The sequence below is a fragment of the Adelges cooleyi genome, unplaced genomic scaffold, assembly GCF_023614345.1.
Source record: "Adelges cooleyi isolate 19-005CV unplaced genomic scaffold, UGA_ACOO_1.1 ACOO_flye_CR_arks_rails_tigmint_CR_PRNA_2, whole genome shotgun sequence".
In the NCBI taxonomy this organism is placed as follows: Eukaryota; Metazoa; Arthropoda; class Insecta; order Hemiptera; family Adelgidae; genus Adelges; species Adelges cooleyi.
The window spans coordinates 11,801,980-11,825,288 of NW_026095860.1; the positions used below are offsets into that span (position 1 = coordinate 11,801,980).

The 23,309-nt window shown below is 28.1% G+C and overlaps 4 protein-coding genes across 9 annotated transcripts; 2 read left to right on the plus strand and 2 right to left on the minus strand.

Moving 5' to 3' along the window:
* The first annotated feature begins 730 nt into the window (after positions 1-730).
* LOC126833676 (structure-specific endonuclease subunit slx1) lies at positions 731-2,375 on the plus strand. The gene is made up of 4 exons (XM_050565136.1): positions 731-1,068; positions 1,181-1,232; positions 1,298-1,483; positions 1,555-2,375. The coding sequence occupies exons 1-4, from the start codon at positions 896-898 to the stop codon at positions 1,885-1,887; spliced, it is 744 nt and encodes a 247-aa protein (XP_050421093.1). The 5' UTR covers positions 731-895; the 3' UTR covers positions 1,888-2,375.
* A 1,072-nt stretch (positions 2,376-3,447) lies between these two features.
* On the minus strand, positions 3,448-10,206 carry LOC126833684 (phospholipase DDHD1-like). 5 transcript variants are annotated; one of them, XM_050565155.1, is made up of 12 exons: positions 10,092-10,206; positions 9,160-9,528; positions 8,715-8,858; positions 7,836-7,970; positions 7,057-7,198; positions 6,245-6,351; positions 5,610-5,863; positions 5,497-5,544; positions 5,261-5,412; positions 4,903-5,198; positions 4,606-4,827; positions 3,448-3,707 (listed from the first exon to the last, which is right to left on the minus strand). In XM_050565155.1, exons 2-12 carry the CDS (start codon positions 9,500-9,502, stop codon positions 3,673-3,675), a joined length of 1,878 nt encoding a protein of 625 aa, XP_050421112.1. In that variant the 5' UTR covers positions 9,503-9,528; positions 10,092-10,206; the 3' UTR covers positions 3,448-3,672. The 5 variants fall into 5 exon arrangements, with proteins under 5 accessions (XP_050421112.1, XP_050421109.1, XP_050421113.1 ...); XM_050565152.1 differs by lacking the exon at positions 10,092-10,206 and adding an exon at positions 9,670-9,805; XM_050565156.1 differs by lacking the exon at positions 10,092-10,206 and adding an exon at positions 9,670-9,805 and having other exon boundaries at positions 3,448-3,752.
* On the plus strand, positions 9,943-12,955 carry LOC126833696 (dysbindin protein homolog). Its single transcript, XM_050565178.1, has 6 exons — positions 9,943-10,170; positions 11,289-11,445; positions 11,511-11,643; positions 11,894-12,049; positions 12,117-12,266; positions 12,328-12,955. The coding sequence occupies exons 1-6, from the start codon at positions 10,112-10,114 to the stop codon at positions 12,411-12,413; spliced, it is 741 nt and encodes a 246-aa protein (XP_050421135.1). The 5' UTR covers positions 9,943-10,111; the 3' UTR covers positions 12,414-12,955.
* Positions 12,956-13,262: 307 nt separating this feature from the next.
* On the minus strand, positions 13,263-21,072 carry LOC126833688 (cathepsin L). Of its 2 annotated transcripts, none has more exons than XM_050565163.1 (14): positions 20,819-21,072; positions 18,424-18,570; positions 18,272-18,352; positions 17,979-18,104; positions 17,751-17,915; positions 17,601-17,663; positions 17,410-17,505; positions 16,331-16,550; positions 15,577-15,725; positions 15,280-15,376; positions 14,907-15,178; positions 14,674-14,767; positions 14,181-14,254; positions 13,263-13,674 (listed from the first exon to the last, which is right to left on the minus strand). In XM_050565163.1, the coding sequence occupies exons 1-14, from the start codon at positions 20,882-20,884 to the stop codon at positions 13,600-13,602; spliced, it is 1,725 nt and encodes a 574-aa protein (XP_050421120.1). In that variant the 5' UTR covers positions 20,885-21,072; the 3' UTR covers positions 13,263-13,599. The 2 variants fall into 2 exon arrangements, with proteins under 2 accessions (XP_050421120.1, XP_050421119.1); XM_050565162.1 differs by lacking the exon at positions 14,181-14,254 and adding an exon at positions 14,301-14,374.
* Between the last annotated feature and the right edge of the window lie 2,237 nt (positions 21,073-23,309).

The window sequence follows — 23,309 nt, forward strand, 5'->3', positions numbered from 1 at the left end:
ATAAGAAACAAAACGGTTATGTGGTGCTGTATTAGCTGATTGGACAGTGGCTGTGGGCGAACGTTAATGGTAGGTATTATACAATATTGATTATAGGTAGGTACATAAAAATAGAATATTGCCTCTGCCGTTCAAGTGATAATTTTACCGGACAAACGTGACAACTTAGAGATAATTAATTAAGCGTATTTAAAAAAACAATTTAAAATTGTCGCCTAACCTACACAATACGGCAGACAGAACACGTTATGCAATCAACTATTACCGATATGGATAGTATTATTTCGGATAGGTTATTTTATACACACAGAAAAATATAAATATGTATCAATATTATTCGCTATAGTATATAATAATATATTTATAGTAATATTAATTAGGTAAGATTATAATATGGGAGTTTTAGACGCTTAGATTTTGAATAATTTATTATGATTTTTAAGATTTCCTCTATGCGCATCAGGCATCTAAATAGGTAATATAGTAAAAAGCGATATTTCTAAATCTTTTTTTAAATCAAATTTAGCAAGGAGTATAGATGGAGAATACAATTATTAAAAATTAATTAAAAGCTGAATCATTCAGCTTTAGGCGGAAACGATCCGTTTATAATGGAACATGTTATCACTTATCACAAATTAGATACAACTTTATCTAATCTGTGATAATACATGATCAGCTGGTGTGCCATGGCAACAGCTGGTGGTGTAGATATGTTATCAAAATATGAAATGAGTCTTGCATAACGGAATTGATAGTAAATATTTTTGAAAATTAAAATCATTATATTTTTTATTTTCACACGTTTTTTAATAAAATAAATGGATTTCTACAAAAAAAAACATTAGATTACTTTCGGTTTAATATGGATCGGTAATCCTACTTTTTGAATGTAATGGCCGAAGAAATAGAAGATTTTTATGGGGTGTACTTACTGTATTGTCTTAACGAAAAACACAAAGGTAAAACTTACATTGGCTTCACCGTTGATCCCAACCGACGCATCAAACAACACAACAAAGGTGTGAAAAGTGGAGGTGCCCGAAAAACGAGTCTTCGTGGACCATGGTAATGTCTTTTCCGAATAATATAGACACATATAATGATTTCAATCATTTATCGTATTTTGCTGCATAATGGTGTACTTATCCTTCTATTCATTACCGGTTAATGCTTACAGGGAAATGGTATTGATAGTCCACGGTTTTCCAAACGACATAACGGCTTTGAGAGTATGATGACTAGTATTTTAAATTTGATATGTTTATTTCTCCTAATATTAGCTAAAATGTTTCAGTTTGAATGGGCTTGGCAAAATCCTAAAACGTCCAGAAGGTTAAGGCACGTCGGGCCGAAGAAAAAACCCGAAAAAGATTATGATTATTGTATTCGCGTGCTGTCTGAAATGTTGCACGTCGGTCCGTGGAATCGATTAGCGTTGAACGTGCGATGGCTGAACGTGGCATATAAACGGGAATTTAGTGTAATACAATTTTAGTCAAAACATCGTAAAAATATTGACTCACCTGATTTTGTGTTTTTCTTTAACTACAGATTAGCAAACTTCCACCTATGCACATGTCCATGTGTTACGGTCCCGTAGTGTGTAAAAAAGTAACTACTCAGAATGACATCACCGAACTCGATGACAATGAAGATCTCACATGCGTGTTATGCGCAAAAAACTGTTCAATCGAAAACCTATTATGCTGTATAAATCCAAATTGTCAAATGATTACACACACTGTGTGTCTTGCCAAACGGTTTCTATGTGACTCGGAACACGTGATACCTATAGATGGCGAATGTCCGACGTGTAACAGTCACCTACTTTGGGGCGATTTGATTCGTAAAAAGAAAGGATGCTACAGGAACTTAAACACCTAAATATGTTGATTTTTAAATTAATTTTATTTTTACACAATCGTAGCTGTTAATGTATAATTTTTATAAATAATTGTTTCACTGTTGAAGTAAAACAATATTTTTCAATTCTTGAAAAATAGCTAATGGTGGAGCCATCAAATTGTAATTAATTTTTGTTTTTGATGTTTATATTTTGGACTACTGTAAAACTAAATATTGGTGCTTTTTTTTTTTTTGCTACCAATTTATTAAATTATTTTTATTTTTTTTTTGATACCCCATTCGCTAAAATATTTATAAACAATTATGTCGTATGCCAGTTTGTATGAAATATTAGACTAGCAATTGTAAAATTGATTAAATATTTGTCTGCCATTATTGAATAATATTATAATACTAACTGTTAACTGTATTGCTTAAAGATAGTTTAGGTATGTACAATATACGTTGTTATTTACTAACACATTCCAATATTATGCTCTTACGTCATTTATAAATTTATAATCAAGTAGACTTAATACATTTTTTTTATATCATGTATTAATATATTAACATATTATGATTTTTATAAATCAACTACTTTTTTATTATAATTCAGATGTATAATTATGTTTTTATGGATTTTAGCTTTAATTTGTAGTTATTCTCAATTACGGGTTTGTTTTCAATTTTAAATAATATTATTGAATGTTTTATTATAGCAAGTGTAATGCAGCTATATAATTTTTATACATTCAACCCATTTCATTTAAAGATTTTAAAATTCAGCTCATTTCAATCACCATGCACAAAAAAACACCAAATTAGTAAATTTTCATGTACATGTTATTAATGTTTATAATTGTATACATTTCTTATAAAAATATTAAAATAAACACTTTAAAATATTAAGTGTTATAGAGTACTTATAGTATTATAAATAAACTTTATAGAGTACTTACATCACAGAACTTATACATAAGTCAAACATAACATAATGTGGTTATAAAAAAAATCCAGTCGAAAAATCTAGAGAACAATAATAAAATTAACTTATAATAGATGAGTTACACATTAGTCATTTACACTCACTATTAACTGTCTAGTTCTAGTTCACAGCTGTTAGTGAAAATATGAATATAGGTAATGCACATAATATGAACACTGTAATCTATTTTGTTGTAAATGACTCGTACAATTACAAATTAATAACACAAATAATGGTCCCGTATTAGTCGAATACATTATTATAAAATAGGCAACAACTACTTTATCGCAAACAAATTAAACAGTAGAAAATATACAAACTACTAGTTTAATAACAATATATTATTATTGGTATATATTAATATAAAATTATACAAACATAATATTATAATAGCATACTTAAAATTATTAAAGACAACCTATAAATTCACACAACTATTGTTGACCTAAGTTAAATATAATTTTTTTTTCTTCTAATATTTATTATCACAACAGATTGAGTTGTCGTTCTGAACGAACAAATTTTAAAATTAATCAATATGAAAAAAATAGTAGAAACTTTATTATAAACTTCAAACAATTTAACATTAAAAAAAAAAAAAACAATAACACTTAAAATCGCTAGTAACTGTAAGGACATGCTTTTAAAATATTTACCCTGTTAAAGATTTATTTTAACAATAATTATTATACAACTAACTGAAATTATTGTTTATTTGGTGCTATTAAATTATTTTGGTAAACATATAAAAAGATAAAAATATTTATACATTTTTACATAACAATTTTTATAAAATTAATGATACTATTTTAGCCTTGTTTGTACTTGACATAATGTTATCAACTCAAGTGTGTGATGTTTAGTGCATCTTCGCCTTCAACAAATTTAAATAATTGTTAAATAAACTATTTCTTTGCACCTGTAGATGTATAGGTATAATAAGTACTAGGCAAACTTTAAATTCAAGACAAAATATTATTATTTTACTCCAAATAACATTATTTCTAACTCAACAAAAATTAAATGGGCTGTTTATTTAATATTTATAAAAAAAATATATAATTAGTTTCAAATATTTAATTTAAATACATTTTCATTATAAATAAAATACTAGTTTCTATAATATAGAATATTATATTATATGAATAAAAAAATTTTTTGAGCTTTGACACATGCTAGAGGATATGTTGCTTTTAAAATGTTATATTTTTAACTTGTTTCTGGATCGCGGTATCTCTTAACTGCTCGACCGATTTATTCGTATGTTTATTGATCAAGAAATGTACTCAAAAAGAACTTTATTGGGCTAAAAATGTTTTTAAAAGTGTATATGCTCCCATTAAAAGTTTTTCTACTTAGAAGTCTGATGCGATAAAACGGTTTGAAAAATAGTACATTTAATTCCAATCTTGTGTGAGATATTTTTTAGATATAGCACTACAGGTATACAGTGAAAACCCAAAAGAAAATGTTATTAACCCTTTACCCGAGAAGGAGTGGAATATTTTTCTAGTTTTACTTTTTTAAACAAAATTTCTGACTTAAGGTCACAAAATTGATGAAAATCTAATACAGATGGTGTAGCTCTATACACATTTAACTTTTTCAAAAATCTTTAGACACAATTTTGAAGGACAAGACAAACCATTGAGAAATAAAAAATACAATGTTAATAATAAAATTGTACATTGTAACCCATGGATATTTACTTCTGAGCTTTATTCAGTAAGACAAAGAGTTGTTAGAGATTTTAGTTAATAGCATTGTGTTACCTGGTTCGGGTTCTGGTAGATTGTCAAAATTTATGGACATGCTGAGTGATTCTGATTGAGCATCAACTATCTTTTCAGATTCTGGAAACAACCGTGTATATACAAAATAGGCTACATCATAGTTTGACCAGTACGATGTATGTGTATATAACATCGAGAGGTAATTACTCGCCGAGCCTCCAATGCTGTCCCTCAAAACGTAATCCAATCTAGGATTCAGCGCTATATTTTGTGTTTTTATTATTAGTGACCATATTTATTGATATGTGAAATTTTAATATGGAAAAAAATACATACGTTCTATGGGAGAGGAGCCTTTTGAAGACATCGGAGTTCCGTTGTCTGACTCGTTGAAATTTGGTTTACTCTCATTACTTCCTGACTTGAACCACATACCAAATTTCTTAAACGCTTCACCGCCTATCCTTCCATCTGGTGTTTTTGTCTCGGTACCATTAGTATCATCGATAACTGGATCGTTGCTATCACTTATTGCTTCTATAGTCGATTTAGTGTAATCCGTTTTAGCACCGTAGGCTTGAATGACAACTGGTTTTATACGACAATAATCTTTTACCACCAATGGTTCAAACCTAAATACGGAACAACATATGAATTTGTTGTATTAATATTTGTTAAGTAATATACTTTTTACCTGTATGCAACTGGATCCGTTGGATGATAAATATTGTATACATGCTTGGCTAACCATTGAGGAAAGATGTTTTCATTATCATGAAAATCTTTAGTTTTCCGTAATGCTAAAAATACAGACAGTGGCGATCCCAGACAGAAAAAGTTCTCGAGCTAAAACAAAAATAATAAAGTTAAGTTATTTTTTGTTAAAAAAATACAGATTAGTGTTCCACAAACACTATGAAGATAACTCACTTCAAAGTTTAAATGGATTTTCGGACTATGGTAATTCCTTTTTAGAGTCTAATAAGATAATAAATCAAAATTTAGTACAAACTGTCAAGTATTAAAGGAAAAAAAACACATACAAATGGTTCCCATCCAGTTATGATATCGTACGTAATGACACTGCCTAAAGAATGCGCCATAATTGAAACTTTGATATCGTGTTGTGGATGTCGTTCCATGAATTTTGAATGTAATCTATTCAATTCTTGAGCCAAACTGTTTTGTATTTCCTGTCCATATACTGGCGACGTGTAATACATAATATCCATTGCTGAAGAGTTAAGTAACTGACGGATGTTCTTTAGATTTAAAGGGGTTATCTTTTCAACTAGACCTACAGAAATCAAAATAATTGTATAAAAGAGACATAAAATGTAATATGTATTTGTTAAAAACAGTTCTTGGGTAAAAAAAAAAAGCGTTACAAAATATTGGTTTCTTTCTGAACTATTGTATCGCCTTGATCATTTTGCTATATATTTTTAGCCTTCTTTCTAAAACAGCTATTCGGTTAGAAGTAAATAGCGAGTAGCTTTACAAAACTTTTTTTGAAGTGACATAACTTTTTATTATATTAAAAAAATACCAATTCGTTTAAAAATTCGTAGATTTTAATGCGGTTTGTATAGATATTTTTTTATTGTTTATTGTCTGTCGATAAAGATGTATTTTTTTCTTGCAACTTCCCTATTTAAAATATTTATTTTTTTGTTACCTCCATCAAAATTACATGTCGATCTCCAGTCGACAGGAAAAAATTCTGCTCTTTGTTGGGAACCTTGAAAATATTTTTGCTTTATCCATTTGACACATTCTCTAAATCTATATCACAAAAAAAAAAGACATTAAAAATTTGCGTAAGGAAAAATGGAATTTCAAAAATTAAATAGGTATTATTTATCCTATGAACAGTATCGCAGTTGATCGTTTAATCTATTGCACAACTTTTGATAAAATTCTAAGAAGAACTGTATAAATGCGCCAAACACTTCAATATGTTCCTGTCATATGGCCTAAACAAACTGGAGCAATAGGACTAATTGTTTACACATTTATTACAACTGTAACTTAACATAATATAATAATATAAAATTGATTCACGGAAAATCGATAACCCTTGCCACTTGCGAGTAAATTTTTCAATAGACATGGTGTTACGGTGGATTAAGCTACACATATTACATTAAAAAAATAGTATTCATTTTAAAATTAAATTTTTTTTTCTCAAGTTCCCAGCAAAATTGCTAAAAATAAAGAATACTTATATAATACATTAATCTTAACAACACGTTTACTGCCACAAGGGTCATTATATAATCTTTGCATTAGAGTGATATTTTAACCTCTCTACTTCTACATACAAAGTTATGTAAGTTTGTTTGATGTCCTAGAAATAATATTGAAGTAGGTTAAAAATATAAAATAATATCACGGATTAATTGGTAAACAGGCCAAAATGATTGCTGCACTTAACGTAGTAGGACAACTGTTCTTATACTTAGCGCTACAAATGTATTGTATATTTACTGTGATGTGTTTTTTATAATTTTCATATTATCCATTTTATGACCAATGCCGTGTACCATAAATATAAGATGAGTTATGTCATTTAGTTTATCATCGTCAGTAGCTTCTGTCTTGTACGATCTGTGTAATTTGGCACCCGCAGCTAAAATAACAAAAAAATTAAAATTAAGCTAAGAACAATAAAACTAAAATATGAACCACCAATTTTATTTTCAAATCATAAAACATTTTAAATAACCATAAGTACAGGAAATACAGGAAATGGCAAACCATTTACTATAGTACAATGGTTGGACTTCATATTAAGAGTAGAAATTTGGTAGAAACAACTAAAAATAAGAAAACTAGGTAAGAACATAAGTGGAGTTCAACATAAGATTTTAGTAGGTTAGTATAAGAGAAAGTCAGATTAAACACGTAACTTACAGATGAAATTTAAATGATGACAATTTAAAAATTAGAAATAGAAACTAGATTTGCATTTTTATATTCGAATAATTTAAAAGGATTACAAACGTATTGATCAATCTTGTGAAGCGTTCAAAAATCTAAAAGTGAATTTGAACTTCTTCTGCATCTCATCAAATAAAATAGTTTCTTAGTTTTAAGGCTAGTATTGAAAAAAGGCGGAAAATCTTAAAAAAATTTGAAAGAACTACACAAAAATTAAATTCACTTAATAATCCATTTAAATGAAATCACAAGTTACTATTTAATATTTAGAAGACCAATACAAATATTGTTTTCGTAGCATTTAATTTAGAAAAAAAATTACTTACATCTTTGGAAATATGATCCTAATTTTTGAGTAACGCTTCTCATGATTTTCGTCCGAGTTTTCTTGCTAAATGAATACACTTCGTCTGATGAATACCACACTACATTTGAATCACTAAACTCTTCAGTATGGATAACTACAAAAATTAATATTTATAAAAAATTATTTATTTTGATATATAAGTGCCCTTGTAACTATGAAAGTACAACTATAAATTTAGATTTAGTATTTACAAATTAACAAATTTCACATGGAATTACTTAAAAATAATCTAACAATTAAAATTCGAAAGTAGAGAATTGAATGGAGGGATCTAAGGGATATAAACACTAGGTACCACAAATTGGAGTTATAAATAGAGAATCAAACGAAAAATATTACAGTCTACTTAAAGTCTAACATGGAACATGTGCTGGCCCTTGAATAGTGATTATTTCTTATCTATGATCTCTTTGCAATTTATGATGATAATATAATCTAAATTATATGTTCTGGCCAAATAAACAATAATCTTGTTACTTAATTATTGGGCTACTTTGTATTGCAATGCAGTGTTGTTTTCGGGGTGGGGGGAGGCAAAGCTAAAGCATGTTTCATGTTAAAATATGTTCAACATTTAGACCGGAGTATACTCTATTCAGAATAAGAACAGGCTTCGGCGGCCGACCAGTTTTCATCAGACGGCGGTCAGACACCGCCCATTTTACATTTCATCTGTAGCCTCACCGGCGGCAATGTTCGAGGTCCGTTGCTCATAGTGAAGCCACGCGCACAAGTCGGCCGCCGAAGCCTGTTCTTATTCTGAATAGAGTATAGACATCGTTATATTCTTAATTTGTTTAATGTACTAACAAAAAAATACAATTTGAAAAAAAGTTACCTGATATTTTTGTATCATCGGAATTTAAATTTATAACTTTATCGTTGAATAATCTTAAATGCATATGTTCTATTTCATTACCATGTTCATGAGGCTGATAGTCATCATAAAACCATGTACCTCTCAAAATTTCCGTCTCTTCTCCTGTTTGAAATTACATATTGTATACAAATAAACCAATTAAAATCATGAGAAAGACTTTGAAATTTAAAATTATCACAAAGCAATACGGAAAAAAAAATACCGATGCCAGAACTTTTGAAATTCAAAATAATTTTTTCAGCTCTTTTTTTATAAACAAGTACATAAAACAATACTTAAATTGATAATTAATAACTTATCGTAAAAGCTAAACCAATGCTTTTGTAATAATTTAACAATTTTGTTGTTATTTCCCCGGCATATATTTTTCTAAAGAAATAATATAGAACATTAACTTACATACCTGGCCAAAAAATTGAAGTACATTTCATCGTACGTAAATCTGCTTCATAAAGACCACCCCTAACCACGACTGTGAATTTATTAATGAAAAATTGCACTTTAGGTTCATCGTTACAAAAGTTGGCTCGGTATCTATTTTCTATGCCCAACGAGTCAGACCCATCAAACTTAGTCCATCTTTTGGAATTAGAATCATTCTTGTAAAACCATCTAATATTTTTTGGTTGCAAGGGTTCGTGAGCAAGATTAATACTACTCTCCGAATAGGAAGATTCGTCAATCCCATTTGAGTTAGTACTTCCAACCACAACTGGATTCTCAATATGTACACCATTTGATTCCATACCGCATTAATATATTAAATTAGGTACTGAAACAAACAATAACTCAAATAACACACATAAAAAATTAAAATAAAACATTAACAATAAATAGATAGCCGATGATCTAATACAACGATTATGAGTCATTATACGTGAAGTATTATTTACATTAAAGTTATCAAACAAACCCTGGTGCTTTTTGCTTCTAGAATTTTCAGTGAAAAACTATTTACTATTCTATTGTCTATTGTTTTAACAATGTATAAAAATTAACAATATAAACAAAAAGATCGACGTTTACCATACGGTTTTTTGTACGTTTAAAAAATGTACGGTCTTATCACAATAATCATTTATCAGGATTGTTCATGCCTGAAAAATGGTATGCGGTTATCAACCTTGATAAGTGACGATAGCTTATCGTCTAAATATTTTCATATTTTGATTAGTTAACTGCAGTACTGCGTACAATAAATAATTATTATTGAAAAGCACACGATTTTTTACTTTAAATTGAATTGTGTTTTAATCATCTAATTGCTCATAATAATTTATTTCATTGATTGTAATTAATATGTTTATTTTTTTTTAATATTTAGTAAGTACCTACATTTTAATTGAAAGTTTACAATGTTTGGTACTCTCAGAGATAAACTTCAAAGTGTAGTTCAGGAAGGACTGTCTGCAAGGTAAATCTTCTTATTACTACTACAAATAGGTAACAGTTATAAAACGAAACTGAAACGGTTTCTATTACTTAATCAGAAACGTTTAGATTTTTTTATTAGTCACCTTCGATAATACTCTACTCAAGGTCATTCCTTTAATCTATATAATAATAGATGCTTATGTAGTTCTTACATTTAGATAACCTATACAGACCATAATTAATGTTCATAGGTATAAATTCATATTATGGGTGGATTTAGAAATGATATAATATTTTTTTAAAGAATGTAGGTAGATAAAAAAAAAAAACCTACCTATCTTATAAAAACATTTTTATTAAAATACATTAAAAATATTGATTTTATTTATTATTATAACTTATTTCTAATTATCAATTTATCCTATTTATAATGTTATAAGTGTGGCAACATGGGACAATTTCATAGAACAAAAGTCAAAGAGACCCAACTTATTGCATAATATATTTTATTTTATTGATCTTGTAGTTTGTATTTAATAATTTCCCCATTAGTTACTTAAAAATTGTAAATCAATTTTACACTTATCATACCACTTACTTATGCCTCATAGAATAAAATTAGTATAGGAAATGTATGTATGCTAGCAATCAAATTTATAATAAATTTAATTTTAAATATATTAATTTTTAAAAAATACTCACTACTAAATGGTTGAAGCTATTTATAAATAACAAGAGCTGTTGTTTCCTTTATACCAAGCATATACTGTAGCCAATAGCTTTGCAATCCCAATATTGCTTTAATTGCAATCCCTTCTCTTCGTAATTAGTTATTTCTACAATCATTGTTTCAATAGTTTTTTACAGAACATACTTATTTGGTAGATTCTGTTCTAAACTGTGGGGCACAATAATTTAAAGGGTCGAACTCAGTACTCTAGTATTAACTGACATATACTTTGACAAAAACTTTTTTTTGCAGTTCTTTGTTTACTCTATAGATATGTTTATACAATATACAAGTCATCACTTTTTCATTTGATGTATTTTAACATTAAAAGAAAAAAAAATTATATTTTCTAGTATAAAATTGTATGACAAAAATATAACTTACATTAGATTTATTAATAAGTATTGGTTGTTTTTTTTTCATTGTAGCCTTAGGGGCTTGTCAGTCAATGAAACAAATGTTGTGTCTTCGCAAAATGATCAATATCCAGTTAATTTCGACGCAGGTGCAGATTTATTACACAAATATCAAACGGAATGGAATCAATTGCATTTGTTAGCTGAAGATAATGCCCATAAAGCCGAGGTTTGATTCCATTAATTTACTGATGACATAACTCTTTAAAAAATACTTATAATAATTACTTATAGGAAGTTAATGAAATGATAAACGTACTTCATCACCAAATCAATAAACAATGGAAACAAATGGACGTATTAACTACTTGCATGAACTCTATACCTTCATTAGTTAACAATATTGAAAATGCCATTAAAGATATGGGTAATTTGAACAATTGTTTTACAATCTATTTCATATTTATATTGACGTTTGTGGTGCAGTGTTATAAGTCGTCAAACTTGGTGCGTTAGAGGTACCTGGTTTGATTCCTGCAGCATTGCAAAGCTGACGTTATCTGCCCTAACCTCGCACAAGCACTGCTTTTCTAGAGTGGTGTTGGAAAATAAATACTAGAATAAAAAAAAGTTGGGTTTATAAAAAATTGTTGTTTACAATTTGTTGAAACGTATAGATTGCATTAAAACACTAATAGATAATGTGGAACATCAATTATTAAAGCTTGAGGATGTTGTTGAAGAACAGGAGTTACAAGAGCAGATGTTAAACGAACGATTTCGATTGGCTGTATACAGAGGAAAGAAGCTAAAAGAACTAGAACTAACAAGCTGTAAACACCATTTTTTGCAACAAATAATTTTAAAGTTTGATAAAAATAACGAAATGGTACATTTCAGATGAGTTGGAATCGGAGCACAAGTTAAAGGTGGACGATTTGGAACAAAAGATCAACATAAAACTTAAAGAAAGACAAGAAATTTTCAATCAAGTATTCCAACAAGACATGCGACAATATATAATATCTGGTATAATTCCAGTTATGAAAAGTGAGTTATTTTAGTTTATTATGTGTTGATCAATGTATTATTAAAACTATTGTGACTATAGGTAACGGTGGACGCGATGATGTATCGCTCGAAGATATTGAAATAGAAGATGATACAGATGCTTTAAATGAACTTCTCAATTCTTGACAATTTTATTCTTACGTTAAATATGTCTGTATAAAGCATAAAACCTAAGAGAATGAATCAGGGTTAATGTCTTCGAGGCTGTCTTATATGCTGTGATCTGTTGATTGTAAAAAAAAAACTATACTTATTACTATTATTATTAGATTTATATTGTTGACATTGTATGTATAAAAATATATACACATGTCATAATATTCAAATTGTATTTATAAATGAAATAAATCATTCCACCAAAATGTAAAATGTCCGTAGTTAAGGCTTAAATTATACCCAACTATTACAAAATAACATTTCGTCAGTTTTCCATTTTTATTGTCTTGATTCATTAAATGTAACTATTGTAAGGCCGAACCATAAATTGTTGAATTTTAAGAAAATTAATTTTAGACAAGACATTTTGTATGTACAAATCGTATATAAAATGATTCCAGGAATTATATTTTGTTGCTTCTTTTCCAATTATTAAAATGACTGAAATTAATTATATTTTTCATGCTATCAATAAGATAGTTAAGACAATGAATAAACAAATAGTTTTTATTTCTAATTATTTACACATAAGCTAACTAAGTACAATACTTACAATAAAACTTCTTTACAGTAAAAATTATCACTCATAATTATTTGAAGAGAAAAAAATTGATGTGAAGAGTTAATATTAGTAATTTCTCACTAATACTAATTTAAAATTTCTAACCAAACTTTAAATGTACAAACTGATAGTTATTACTCAACCATGGAATCACTAATCAGTATAGATAATAAATATGACTTACATTTTTCATTATGTATCTGTTTCTTGTATTAGGTGATTTATTTAGTAAAACATACATACAAATCAACTCGATATTTGTTCTAATATAATGTTGTATAATATAATCAAATAGTACAATGTCTAATAACAAGTAGTACAAATTATTTGTTTGAATGTTCACTTAGATCAAAGTAAAATTACTAATACACAAAAAAAGATATACTTAGGCAATTTTAGATTTAAGTAAATTTGATTAAGTAGTGTCATATTATAGATAAAACTCACTCACATAATAATACAATAATAGAGATTCAATGTTTCTTTGACGAAACGAGCTAAACATATATTCATGTTTGAAGTAAAAATGAGAATTTAAAATTAACAAGAATGTATTTTTTTGATCCTATTGTTTTTTTCATCTAACACATTACATCATTCAATAATAGCAGAAGAAACCATTTTGTTAACACCGCATGATCCGTCGCCTCTATAAAGCAAATAGTAGCCCTAAAACAAAAATGAATAATAATTATTTATGTTATTACATTTATTATAACAATATTTATGTTGTGCCCTATATATTGCGGATGTTTGTTACGCCTATTAATAAAATTCAAGTAAAGAGTCGTTTATGGAAAATTTAATATTAAATAAAATCCCTATCCACAAAAATGTTCACTTAAATGCAACCATGTATTTTCAGTTTCTTTGTCTAACAGATTATTATTAAGATGCACAATTAATTAATAATATAATTAATTAAAAATTATCATTTCAAATAGTTTTACTTCAATTACTATGATATAATCATGGAAATTAATTATTTATTATTTGAATTTTAAATAAAATGCAAAAACTAATCTGATATTGGTCATAAACATAAAAATATGACTCAAGTATTGACACATATTGTCATTGTGAAAATAAAACATTGAACATCTTTTTGTTTTCACTAATTTGTATATGTATAGAGTTCAAATCAGGACAATCACATTTGGGGATAAAACCTTTACCTGAACGCCCCATTCATTGCCCCAACTGTTTTTAATGGTCCAATACGGTAATGTTGCATTTAAATAAGGGTATTCTGAAAAATATAAAGCATAAATTTTAATAAATATGTTTTAGCTCACCTTTTCGCCCCATCCAGGGCCCCAACTATTTTTTATCAACCAATATGGAAGATTTTTATGTGTATATTTCGTTCCTAAAATTGAAATGCAAAAGTATAAATAAAATTACAATGTAGAACAATAGATCTGTTTTTATCTAGTTAGCCGGGTCCACACTGCCGCGCAAAACATTTGCAAACTTTTGTCATTTACACGGGTTTCTCAACAAACATTTTATTGGTGTTTGATGTTTTCCATAAAGTAGCAAACATGTTCGCTAACGTTGTGCGCGGCAGTGTGAACCCGGCTTTAGAAATATGTCATACAAATAATTTAAAAATCAATAGCATATTTATTATACATAAATAGAATTTGAAATACTATTAAATCTTACTATGTATTCCATAACCAACAATAGCCACTCCATGATCTAACCCGCCTGCACTACATAAGGCATGTATCGGATGTGAAACTCCTCCCATATAAAACTGTAAGCAAAGATGATTAAATTTAAAAAAAAAAATTTTATTATATTATTTCTTATAGTACTGATAAATAATTTATGTATACATTTTTTTTTTTTTTTACAGCACATAATTATAAAAATACTTAGGCTAAATAAATTACCTGCATAGCGTTTGCGTTTACAGCAATAGAAAGTGGTCCATGTTTAACTAAGAATTTTGCCATTGCCGTTTCGTCAGTAGTTACATTTACAACTTTGTCAATTGTGACTTTTAGTTCACTTTTTACCAACTTGCAACCATTACGATCACCATGCCCTTCGTACGGATAATCAGATTCTGTTTCTAGCCCTCCTAGTTCTTCAACAGCTTCAAAAGCTTGAGTCATCAAACCTCCCCCACATCCATCATCCATTTTATCACAATCTACTAATTCTGTAAAACAGGAATAGACAATTTTTTTAAATTTATTTATGATCATAATAAATAGATAATTAAGTATGATTAACTAATACATTAATTAATTATAAAATTACCTTGTTCAGAAAGCGACAGAAGTTTTCCAGATTTTAATGCATATTGCCCTTCAATATTTGCAACTGCTGAAAATGCCCAACAAGATCCACAAGTTCCCTAAAATTAAAATAAAGAAATAGAAGATAAGAAAAAAAAATTTTTCTATGTAAAATAACTTTTAAAAAAAAAGGCAAACAACAAAGATATAATGATCATAAAACTAAAATAAGTAAATAACTATAATCATAATATTATAATAATTAATAATTACTGATCGTATATAAAACATTTATTTTTAAATCATGCTTTTTAAATACCTGATTTTTTACTGGGGTTACAGCATTATGATCTCTCCAATCAAATTCAGCAGGGAGATTATCTAAAACTGGAATTTCGGCTATTGGAAGAACTTTTTTTGTTGTTTGAGAAGAATTAAATCCTAAGTATTTCTTCCTAAATTCATTTTCTGAAATTCAAAACACATTATCAAATTAATCTTCAAACAAACATTACTAACTAAACAGAACTTGTAAAAATGATTGCCTAATATTTTCTCTCAAAACATTAAACAAGTTATTTTAGAAAATTATTTTATTTATTTGTATATAACGAAAATATAACCTTTTTTTAATCCAGTTTTTATTATAACTTTTGAAGTTTTAATTTCAACCTGCATAATAATTTTTTTAGTTAAAATATAAGAACGTTTACTTCTTAATTATACAATAATAAACAAAATAAATATATGAAATTTGAATGATTTATAGTCATTAGCAAAGAGAGTGATAGCAGCTGAGTGAATAAAACAGCAGCCAATACTTGTAACGTTCACTGCTACTGGCTAACACTCAGGTGAGAAAATCATAGAATGAAAAGAACCTGTCATCACCCTCTTTGGTGAGACTACAAAGCACATCTCAAAATAGTCAATATGTTAAGTTACCTTATCCTAAAAGGAGGTAGCGGAGACTATGATATACATTGATGAACAAACATGCAACGGTGTTATATATTAAAATTTACTTTTTGTTTTTTCAAAAAAAAAGATAGTAAAAATAATTTAAAACTTGCTTGTTAAGTCTGCGAATTGTGTTGCTCCATAGGTGGCTGTTCCTTGTTCGTTATCTTGTAATAATTTTACAATCTTCATATTAGCTGCAAATATTCGGTACCGCTTATCTTTCTCTTCAGCTGACAAATATGCCTTATTGTGAGTTTTCACAAAATTTTCAAAACTAGCCTTCAGTTCCAATCTGTCATCAACATGGTTTTTCTTGGAGGAAGTTTTGTTCTAAAATATAGTATTAAAAACAAATTACTAAATATTATTTAAAAAAATTGTTGTACATTAAAAGAAATTAACTATATCTAACTTTTAGGGTGGTATATAATTATTTATTTGTAATTTTTAATTTTAATAACTCATATGGCATAGTTAAAAGCTAATTTATCACATTCATTTAAATATAATAGTTATAATTTTAGTTTGGGCCTCTCAGGGGGAGATAAACTGTCAAGTAGCATTACGGGTTTGGCAAACCCTAGAGCCCCCCCCCCCCAAGCTCTGAGCTTACCTTAAACAGGTGGCAGTCGTTGAGCAGTGGTTTGACAACCCCCTTTTAATAAAACTAAGTTCAGTAATCTAATATATTGCCTTGGAACGAAGAGTTTGATTAACTAGATTGACAGTATTAATTCTATCTCAATGGAAGAGAAATAAATAAGGAAAAGGAAGAGTTTTATTTGCTTTTATAAACCATTCTATATGAAATACTGGATAGGTTATAATATTACTGGGAGATTTCAACACTAAAAATTGACTATGAGAGTTTAGGCCAACTATAAGCATGCATAGCTTACATCGGTTCTCAAATAGTAACAACAAAGTATATAAATCAGGTAACAGATTGTTGAACAGTAGGTCTTAAAAGTCAAAACCACAAAAGTTATAAATTTAACTGGAATTAATAATAACTTGGCTCAGCATTATAAAATAAATAAAAAACATTTTTGCATCATTTAATATTTATAACTAAATTTTAAATTTGAATGTAAAAAAAATCAGTAACACTCATGTAATTGATGTTACTCGTTTTTAAAACCTTCATTCAAAATTAGACACGTGTATTTTTTCAAAGAGAATCACTTACATAAGTTTCATAAGGTTTGTTGCAAATCACCCTTGTAGTGGTTTTCCTCTCTAGCCACGGTTGTTCCCATACGTTAACACTGCAAATTCTACATTTCTATAATAGAAATAAATTTATATAGTAATACATAGAAATATTTAATTATACTATGTATAATGTATATTATTATTATCATAGAAGAATAAAATTACCTGTAAACTAGAGCTATTTTCACATACTTCCATTTTTATATTATACATGATTCCAGAAACTATCTGTTAAATATCCATATAACGATCATAATTGTAATTATTTTTTTTTTTTTTTACAAGTAAATAAAAAAAAAGTCGCATAATACTAACTTGCTTTGTTGCAGACAAAATTTTCGATAGTAAATGTGAATTTCCAGATTCTACTTGTTCATCAACTGAAGATAATGCATACGACGCCATTTCTTGAACTTTCATGTCATACGGATCTACACTTGTTCTCTCGCCAACTGGTGTATTTTCGCTATCATGTATATCCTAACAAACATTTAAATTAAAAAACTTCCAAAAAAAATATCACATAATAACTAAAATGCATACTCTTTTTTTAATGGAACTTGATGATAATAGGTCAAGCGCATCAGGTTTAGAACAAGCTACTTTAGTCACATTTGTTTTATTCAACCATGGCTGTTCCCAAATAGTTACACGACACAAACGACAATTCTAGAAATATAAACATCGTAATTATATAAATGAACTAATCAACTATAACTTAAGTATGCTTTTAAATAATTCAATTGATTTAAACAATGTTTGGGCTATGTTAAACTAAACAAATTCATAGTATGCCAATGTAGTTTGTATTATTTAGGTACTTTGTTGATTCATACCTGACGATCTAATTGATTACCATTAGCCGAATCTTTTTCACAAACTTGTAGACCAAGTTTATAATTAACTCCTGCAACAACCTGTGAAATATTAACAAAAAAAATTAATAAGTAAATGATTAACAATTTTCAAAAAATTAAAATAAAATTACTTGAGATTCTGCAGAAACCACTTTTACCAGACCCAAAGATCGTTTTGACATAGTCTGTTGCGTAATAGAATCTAACGCCATATTTGCCAGCCTATCAATATTTGTGCTATTAACATCCAATATGTTATAACCTCCAGGTAATGATGGCTGTAAAAATAAAATAAACAAACTAATTAAAATATTTCGAAACAGTAAACAACATACAAAATAAAATCAATTTTCTAAAAAATTAATTAGAAATAGTATTTAAAGCATTGACTCTTTGGTAGTAGGTCATAACCAGATAAGTATAATTTAAGTCATAATTGAATTTTAACCCGTCGTTGGTAAACCTATATTGTAGAACACAATTGCTAAACTGTGAGCACCATGCTACTTTTTCCATTATTATTAATTGCTCGATAAACTAAGAACACTGAATCATACAAAGAAATATGTATATTTTTACTCACTACCAATTGGTAATACATTTTTTGTAATTACTATTATTAAAAAATAAATAAAAATAAAAAAACTACAATTTTTTTTTTTTTTTTAATTGTATAGTACAAAATAATAAAAATTAATGAAATAAATTTAAAAAATGTAAAAAATTCCTAAAACGTAAATTTAATGATTATAAATTATTTTAAAAAATTGTGCTGAGTCACTTTCAGAGGAGGTCGTCATGTTCCTACAGGATACACAATAATATAATGTAAAATGCAGTTGATAAACTGTAAGCGCTCACTTTATCGGTACCTACAGTCAACTTTGTTCACTGATAACTCTCGAGAAAATAAAGTTAGCGGCTACTTTTTTTTTATAATTATTCGTAAACTTATTATTTGGAGGTAATAATAGAATCAAGCTAATTAACAAACAATTATACGACTGGCGTTCAAAACGCTATCTATGTGAGCGCTTACACGTTTACCAACGATGGGTTAACTGTTTAATTAAGTCAGACTTTTTTTATGAACGCTAAACAGTTAAAATATCACTTTTGCTAAAATTGGATTCAACTAGTTATATCGACCACTGAAAAATGATTAAGTATCATTAATCGTAATAAAAAAATCAAAGAATAACATACATGTTAATTATATGCTGAAAGATTTGGGTTTTTGGCAGGGTAGAACTGGTTATCTAAACATGTATTTCCAATGCAAAATTATAGAACAACAAAATAGATTTTGAAGCACAGCAATCCCCTACTTCGTGCTTGATTGCTTTTATTAACTATATACTTGACGACTTTAATGATGCTCGACACGCAAGTACAAATTAGATTAAGTTGGCACTTGATTTTGTCCAACAAGCTTAAGCTTGTTGATGATCTATAGACTGGCTTTACAATGTAGTATAATTTAACTGTGTTTTTATACTTTAGTATGTTTTTTCTCATCTTGTCCGTGTTGTTATAATATACTGTTATTTCGATTTTCAAATTAAAATTATTACAAATAATACAGTGATATATGCTACAAACCCATAATAAATGGTTTTATAATGGTTGTTTTAAATACTTTATTTTCCATAATTATTTAATCTACTTAAATATTTTATTTGTCTTAATTAATATAAAGTAACAAGTATTACCTTAATACTTTATATTAATTAAGATTTAAGTAAAAAAAAATAACTGTTAATCATGTTATTGATGGCTGTTAAACAAAAAAAATGTTAAGTGTCAGGTAAACAACAACACCATTGTTTGAATAACATTCATATTTTTTTAACAGGAACATTTTTGTCATGGGGATTTTATTACTATACATTTCGCTTACACATACGTCATGTATTTACTTTGCACCTTATTTATTGCATTTATTATCTTTGTAATAGTTATTACAGTCATACTTATCTGTTTATAATTAAGAGTTAAAATCCAAGATAATAAATTTAAACACAACATAGTTAATTATTATATAGGTAGTACAAGTTATCTTTTATTTACAAGCTAACATAAAATAAAAAACTATATAAAAAATATTCAACCAAATCATCATAAATTATATTTCAGCAATATATCACTCATAGCAAAATAAAAATATATAATGTTGTGGTTTATAAAATTACGTACCTAGTTAAAATTATAATCGCACACAAATATCAAATGTAATTAAGGTAAGTTCAAAGGTGGGCAGTATTTAAATTACGTAATTAAAAAATAAAAAGAAACATACAAAACTAAAGAGATCAATTAATTCAAAAATAATATAAATGCATGTTTAATAACACTTATATTGTATTGTCAAGTATTTATAGCATACCAATGAATTGTCTATTCAATTTAATTGCCATACGCTAAATAAATAAATTCAATACCCAAAACAAACAATTCAAATAGCAACTAAACCTAAGAATAATTAAAAATTAGTAATAAATAAAAAAATGTTTACTGTTTATTTACCTTAGCCATAACATTTCGTGGAGGAAATGTAATACATAGGCATAAGCCTATGAATAGCAACTTCATTTTGTTGATTAGTTTGTATTTTCTGTCGGATTACTAATTCTTATAGAATTTAATAATGACTAAACTGCGATGAAAAAGAATAAACAACTGCACTAACGTCAACTCACGACTAATGCGCAAGTAGCAACTGCGCGTTATAATTTATTTGCTATTTTGTTATTACCGCTGAGTATTCCCGCTTTAAAGGATTAAAATCCACAGTCCACTCGTTCATAAATACCTATATAGCTGTTGTTTGATTGTAGAAACTTAAACATCTGATAAACAACAGCTGATCATTGATAGCATGAAGTTAAATAAATTATTGTAGGCCCCTTGGGCCTTACCTGATCTTCGGATTCCCGGAATTTGTACAGTGTACTCGTATTTATTGATCTAATACCTATCTAAAAAGAGTACCTATACCCTTTGTAAATCATATACTTTTTACTATAATTTCAATTAAACATTTACTAATTAGAATTAAGATATTTCTAAGAAAACAATAGGTATTATCAATCAAGTTTGCAAAAGCACAGAATTTCTATTTGACAGCAAAAACATACATAAAATGTTTAGACTCGACAGCAAATTATCGACGTAGCATAATTCTAGGCATTTAAATTTTTTTGCTAAATCTAAATGTTACACTATAGATCGAGTTTAATTATTTAATTGGTAGATGCTCTATGGGCTATGGGTAGGAATGGCGTAATAAGAATTTTCTAAATCGTTCAAAGATTAATTGAGGTGTAAAGGGTAATCGTCAATGAACTGAAAATTGAGTTTATTCTGAATTATCAAATTTAATAGATATTAGATAATAGATGATTTATTGGAAAAGTTTAACTTTTTAGTTTATTAGATATTTTGGTATTACTTTGGTAGCTTGAGTATTAGATAGAATTAGTCCTACAAAAGTACCTACCCTTAATTCTTTTTACGCCGATACAATTGTTAAGCCTTTTGATATTTTGAAAGCAAAGGGCACTAAGCACACTTAAATCCCTCTCCCTAACTGCGGCTATGGTCTCACTGACAGTAGGTAGAAGTTTCTACGCGGACATGGGGTACAACTCTCTTAAACCAGAAATGAGGAAGGCCACTTTATTATCCATCAGAGGAGTTACTTCCTGAGAGGCACCGCCACGCCAAATGAGGATGGCATTGCTATTTAAGCCTAACTACTGCCCCATGACGGAAGTTTTCACTCGGCTACTAGTTGACTTGAACTAAGTCAGTTTTCAAATCAATGATGAATGTGAGGTCATAGCCGGTAACATTATTTAAGCCACTGCGCTTATTTGGTTGAGTGCATTTGTTGATAATACTTCCCAATGCCCGAATGCCTTACTTTTCTAAAAAAAATCATATCAAGAGTTCATTTACCGTTAAATTGCCTGGTTTTAGCTTACGACAGTGCCATGTCAGCGAAGGTATCCACTACTCCGTACGCGCCCCCCGATTTTATTTTTTAATACTATAGGTGTTTGGGCCCTGGGCACGCCATTTGCTGTAACATATATACTATTCCCATTCCCCAATCTCCATAAGCAGAAATCCATTGAACATGTTAGGGGGGGCTACTCTATTATTCACATTAAATACTAAAGAGCAAGCAGACCTATGGATTATTCGAATAAATATGGAATTAAATAAAAAATCATCTATATAACAAATTATTCAAGAAAAAATATTATAATAATAACATCCAAACATATTATTCAAATACTTTTAAAGTGCTGTTTCAACAATTTTTTTTTTAAACATAAATTGTTATAAATGTATTACTATTAAATTAGGTATGCTAAAATAGATACCTAATGTTTTTTTATGTGAATAAATTGTGAAAAAGTTTTTTGAATAACTACTTTTAAAAAATGTTTGAACAATTTGTTTTGTTTGAATTACTATGATAGTTAGTAAAAAAAAATTGAATAGGCCTAACAATAGGTTGAAAATTAATAAATATTCTTATTACATTTTAGTTACCTTAGTTCTAAATTGAATAAGTCCTAAATTATAGTCTCTTAAATCATTGTTGTTAAAGGTGTCATGGATTAATGACTAATTATGAAAAATTATAATAATGTTTGGGGGGCTTGACAGGCATGTTTTTGAGGGGAGAGGGTCTAAACTCTACGGATTTTCATAACTGTTGTGTGAAATGTAACTATGTCAGTCCTACTTTATTTAAATTTGACCAAAAATTAGTAGGGTTGAATTAAACAGACTACCAGGATTAGCTTGTTATCATAATTTAATTATCAAAATGTGCATCAGATATTGGATGCAGAACGATGAACCACCTTCATGAAGTATGTATTTAACTACAACAATAACAAATCAAAACTTAACTGTTAAGATTTAAGGAGTAATATTTGTACACAATATATATATATACACTATATATGTTATACTAAACTCAATTTTCCGAAAAAAATGT

What these genes read in the sequence shown, in the direction of transcription:
- LOC126833696 (XM_050565178.1), top strand. Translation starts at nt 10,112, where the DNA reads ATGTTTGGTACTCTCAGAGATAAACTTCAAAGTGTAGTTCAGGAAGGA. An exon ending in AAATGCCATTAAAGATATGG is followed by an intron (nt 11,644 to 11,893) that starts GTAATTTGAACA and finishes TGAAACGTATAG; the next exon opens with ATTGCATTAAAACACTAATA. An exon ending in AGAACTAGAACTAACAAGCT is followed by an intron (nt 12,050 to 12,116) that starts GTAAACACCATT and finishes GGTACATTTCAG; the next exon opens with ATGAGTTGGAATCGGAGCAC.
- LOC126833688 (XM_050565163.1), bottom strand. Translation starts at nt 20,884, where the DNA reads ATGAAGTTGCTATTCATAGGCTTATGCCTATGTATTACATTTCCTCCA. An exon ending in AAAATAGCTCTAGTTTACAG is followed by an intron (nt 17,506 to 17,600) that starts GTAATTTTATTC and finishes TTTCTATTATAG; the next exon opens with AAATGTAGAATTTGCAGTGT. An exon ending in GCAATGAATGGGGCGTTCAG is followed by an intron (nt 13,675 to 14,180) that starts GTAAAGGTTTTA and finishes TTTTTGTTTTAG; the next exon opens with GGCTACTATTTGCTTTATAG.
- LOC126833676 (XM_050565136.1), top strand. Translation starts at nt 896, where the DNA reads ATGGCCGAAGAAATAGAAGATTTTTATGGGGTGTACTTACTGTATTGT. An exon ending in ACGAGTCTTCGTGGACCATG is followed by an intron (nt 1,069 to 1,180) that starts GTAATGTCTTTT and finishes TAATGCTTACAG; the next exon opens with GGAAATGGTATTGATAGTCC. An exon ending in CATATAAACGGGAATTTAGT is followed by an intron (nt 1,484 to 1,554) that starts GTAATACAATTT and finishes CTTTAACTACAG; the next exon opens with ATTAGCAAACTTCCACCTAT.
- LOC126833684 (XM_050565155.1), bottom strand. Translation starts at nt 9,502, where the DNA reads ATGGAATCAAATGGTGTACATATTGAGAATCCAGTTGTGGTTGGAAGT. An exon ending in ATTATAAAAAACACATCACA is followed by an intron (nt 6,352 to 7,056) that starts GTAAATATACAA and finishes TTTGTGATATAG; the next exon opens with ATTTAGAGAATGTGTCAAAT. An exon ending in GACATGTAATTTTGATGGAG is followed by an intron (nt 5,864 to 6,244) that starts GTAACAAAAAAA and finishes TGATTTCTGTAG; the next exon opens with GTCTAGTTGAAAAGATAACC.